Source organism: Pteropus alecto, unplaced genomic scaffold (genome assembly GCF_000325575.1).
Source record: "Pteropus alecto unplaced genomic scaffold, ASM32557v1 scaffold220, whole genome shotgun sequence".
NCBI lineage: Eukaryota > Metazoa > Chordata > Mammalia > Chiroptera > Pteropodidae > Pteropus > Pteropus alecto.
Genome location: NW_006430043.1, coordinates 1,343,167 through 1,346,596, shown reverse-complemented (window position 1 = coordinate 1,346,596; position 3,430 = coordinate 1,343,167). Strand labels below are relative to the sequence as shown.

The 3,430-nt window shown below is 55.0% G+C and overlaps 1 protein-coding gene across 2 annotated transcripts in view; it reads right to left on the bottom strand.

The window, feature by feature from the left end:
• The window catches only part of AAAS (aladin WD repeat nucleoporin), a 10,306-nt gene extending 9,479 nt beyond the window's left edge, over window positions 1-827 (bottom strand). The window contains exon 1 of one of the 2 annotated variants that reach the window (XM_006904529.3): window positions 568-827. In XM_006904529.3, coding sequence (XP_006904591.1) covers window positions 568-690 — 123 coding nt within the window. In that variant the 5' untranslated portion in view covers window positions 691-827. Of the gene's footprint in view, window positions 1-195; window positions 505-567 lie in introns of those variants that run through there. The other variant, XM_015588353.2, reaches the window with a different exon arrangement.
• Window positions 828-3,430: the final 2,603 nt, after the last annotated feature.

The following is a 3,430-nucleotide window of genomic DNA, read 5'->3' as shown; positions in this document are numbered from 1 at the left end:
TGCTATCTCCAACCCATGGCTGAGTTTAGTTTAAGAGGCTCCAGAGACTTGTTTCCCATTTCCACAAACGTAACATCTGTGAGACTAGAAAACAGAACTTAGCTCCCTTATCTGTGAAACTACGATATTTCACAGGGTTGCTGTGATTATGATATCTTATAACATTTGTGAACACCTGGCTCAGAGCCTCCTTACATAGCAGACGCTCAATAAATGTCAGTGTTCTTCCTTTTCCTTCCCAACAACACCACAGAAAAACGCATTCCAGGCTGGGCCTTCTCTACTCTCCCAGATACTGTCCCTAACTTTCCAATAGTTCTCCTGCACTCTCACGTCCTCTCGATTCGCCCTCATTCTCTCTACTTCCTCTAGGCCTACCCCACAGATCCTCAACATCCCTTATCCTCCATCCAACCCCAGCCCTTCTATTCCCCAGCCGCGGTCAGGCGGTTTCCAGTCCGCCAGTGTGAGGGCTGCGACCCCGCCCCCACCCCGCAGTCTCAGGTCCCGGGTTCTCCCAGACTCCGCCCCATCCCTGTAGGTCCTCTCCCTTCTCGCCCCGGCCACCTGGCCCCGGAAGTCAGGAGGCGGACTCTCATAGTTACTGCCTGTCACCAGCTCGTTATTGTGCTCGTATAGGGTGACTTGACCCCTACGCGGCGGCGGAGGGAACAACCCTAGTGAGCACATCTTGCCGTCCCGAAGATGTCCGGAATCCGCAAACTCGTGAATCTCACTCCTGAGTTCCCGGGCTAGATTCGGATGCGTACGGGTAGTCGTCTGGGACAAACGGCATTACAAAGCTCAACGGAAGTGAAGGGAAGAGTAACGGAGAAGGACGCGTGCGCAATCCGGGTCAGACTTCTGGAGCATCCTCGCGCGCCGCCTGGCGGCTGGCGGGAGAACGGCGCGGACACTGTCAGGGCCAACCCCTTAGTTAAGAGTCGGAGCGCTTTTTGGTTTTTTTTTTTGTTTTCCTGTGAGACTGTTTTTCCCAGTTCCGAATTCCCCAACACAGTCTCCCACTCTCTCAGTGCTCGGAAAGCCCCAAATAAGCCACATTCAAGGAAGTACCTAAACCCTCCCAGGACTGTGGATCGCTCTGAGGATAATACAGACTGTGTCATGCACGGGCAGCTGGCTGGAAAGCCGCCAGAAGGAAAGGCAGAGACCTTGGGAGCGAAAGTGCTGTGCCCGCCTGAAGCTAGGGCCCACAGAGTTAGGCCTCCTGGAAGGAAAAATTGGAAAACAGTAACATTTCCTCAGCTTGTGGTAAGCGCTTGTATAATCTTTTCAATAACCCCCTGAGGTAGGTGCTGTAATAACACCATGAAGAGAATGAGGCAGAGGAATTTCACCTAAAAACACCAAAACCAGGCATTCTGACTCCAGAATAAAAAAGTGAAATTGATCTTATTCCAACTCTAAGGGATGAGACTAGAACTGGAATCTAAAGAAGAATGGGGGCTCCTCTGCTTATAGCTGTGTGGCTTTAGAGAAATAGTTGAATTCTTTGAGCCTAAGCTTCCTCACTTGCAGTGATCCTAATTATTTCACATGGTTGTTTCCCATTCAAAATAGTGGAAAAGAAGCCATTTAATAAATTGTAAAGTGCTAAACAGATATCTGGGATTATTAGCCATAACTGCCATGAACTGGAGAACCTTGGGCATTGGTTCATTCATTTAACAAATGTTAATGAGTAATTCCAAAGACCATGCTCTGGGGACAGAGACGTATAACGCTTAGTGCCCACTCCCAAGATCTGCTAGCCTCATGGGATAATTAAGGGGGCATTGTAGTTTAGCATTCTTGGATTCTGTGTTTGCCCCTCCTTTCTACATGAAAAGTTCCCCCCAAGAGAGTTATTCCACAGTCAAAAAACAAAGGGCTCAAGAATGTTAATGGCCATAGGACTCACTTGAGGATCTTGCTAAAATGCAGATTCTGGGTGGAGCACTGAAGCTGAATTTCCAAAAAGCCCCCAGGTGATACTGCACAGACCACACTTTGAGTAGACCCCTTTTAATTTGCTGTCATCTGGGGAGTCACAGAAGACTTAAAGAGCATAATGTAAAAACTCACTTGAGGAAGCTGGCTGGGAAAGCTCTCCTTGAGAAGGGAATGCAGGACAGGTTTGAAGGAAAAGAAGGAGCCTGTGACTGACATTAGAGGAGAGATCGGAGAACCCGCCGACCGGTGGACCTGCAACTTCCATCTCCCTTTAATGAAGCCTGATTTACACCAACAGGTCGCGATATAATTATCAGGTGGGTGACTGCCTATTACCGTGTAATGTGAACTGGAAAGGAGGAACAATATTATGTATATTCACATTCCGCCACCACCTCCCCCATACTGCTTATTTAACGTTTGTTGAATGAGTTTCACAATTAGCAGATTCTGGGGAGGCTGAAGTCCAGGCCTAGCGCACTCTCCACTAATTTCGCCAGGGGGCGCGGCGGCCCCGGCGACACTGTGACTGTGACCCACAGCCTCGAGGGCTCAGAGAGCTTAGCGGGCGGTCTGAACCGCCCCTCCCTACGACTTGGGCAGGAAACCGAGGCAGCGCCGGGGCCATCGCCGGAGTCTGGGTGCCTGGAAGTCGGCCCGCCGCCCCTTCCCGGGCGCCCTGGCCGGGGCCGGTAACCAGGCGCACATGGCCCGCCCGGCCCTGTTTGTCCTGGCGGCGCGCCGCCGCTATTTGAGGCGGTTTTTATCTCCCAGAAACCAGCAAAACCCCAAGCGGAGTCTAGGGAAGATGAAAGGGGCCGAGGGGCTGCGGCGGGCGGGAGCTGGCACCGAGCAGGCGGAGACCGGGAGGCGAGAGGGCCAGACCCTGGGGGGTCCCAGGGAGTTTGCCGAGCGGGCGGGGGCGGGAGCCGGGGGTCCACTTGGGGCCGCCTCCTCTCGCAGGCCAGTTCCCAGGCGTCCTCCACCTTCAGCCGCCCCAACCCCCTCTATCCAGTCTGCCTCTCGCCACTGCCCCCAGCCCACTGGAGATGTCCTCCGAACGCGGATTTCTTCAAAGCGCCTTTGAAGCCGCGCCCCGCCTGTGGGCAGATTTAGCACCTGGCCGGGGTGGGAGGGCAACCGGGTGGGGAGGGGTTTAGCGCCCCGAGTCCGCCCCGCTCGCAGACTCGGACACACCGCCTCTTTCCCCCGCTTCGGCGCCCTAGCGCCGCTCTCAAACCCACGAAGGGGACGGTGAGCCGGGACATCGCCCACAGTCGGGCCCAGGCCAGGGGGCGCAGCCGGGGCGCGCCTTCAGCCCAGCGGGGGAGCCCTGGGGGCGGGGGCCGCACAAAGCCCTATTGTGGTTGAGGGATGGCCGCCACAGAGTGGCTTTTGTTCCTCCGCTAACTCCGTGGCAGGCACGACTGATTGCAGGCCGGGGCAGGGGGCGGGTTACGTGCCAGGCCAGGACCGC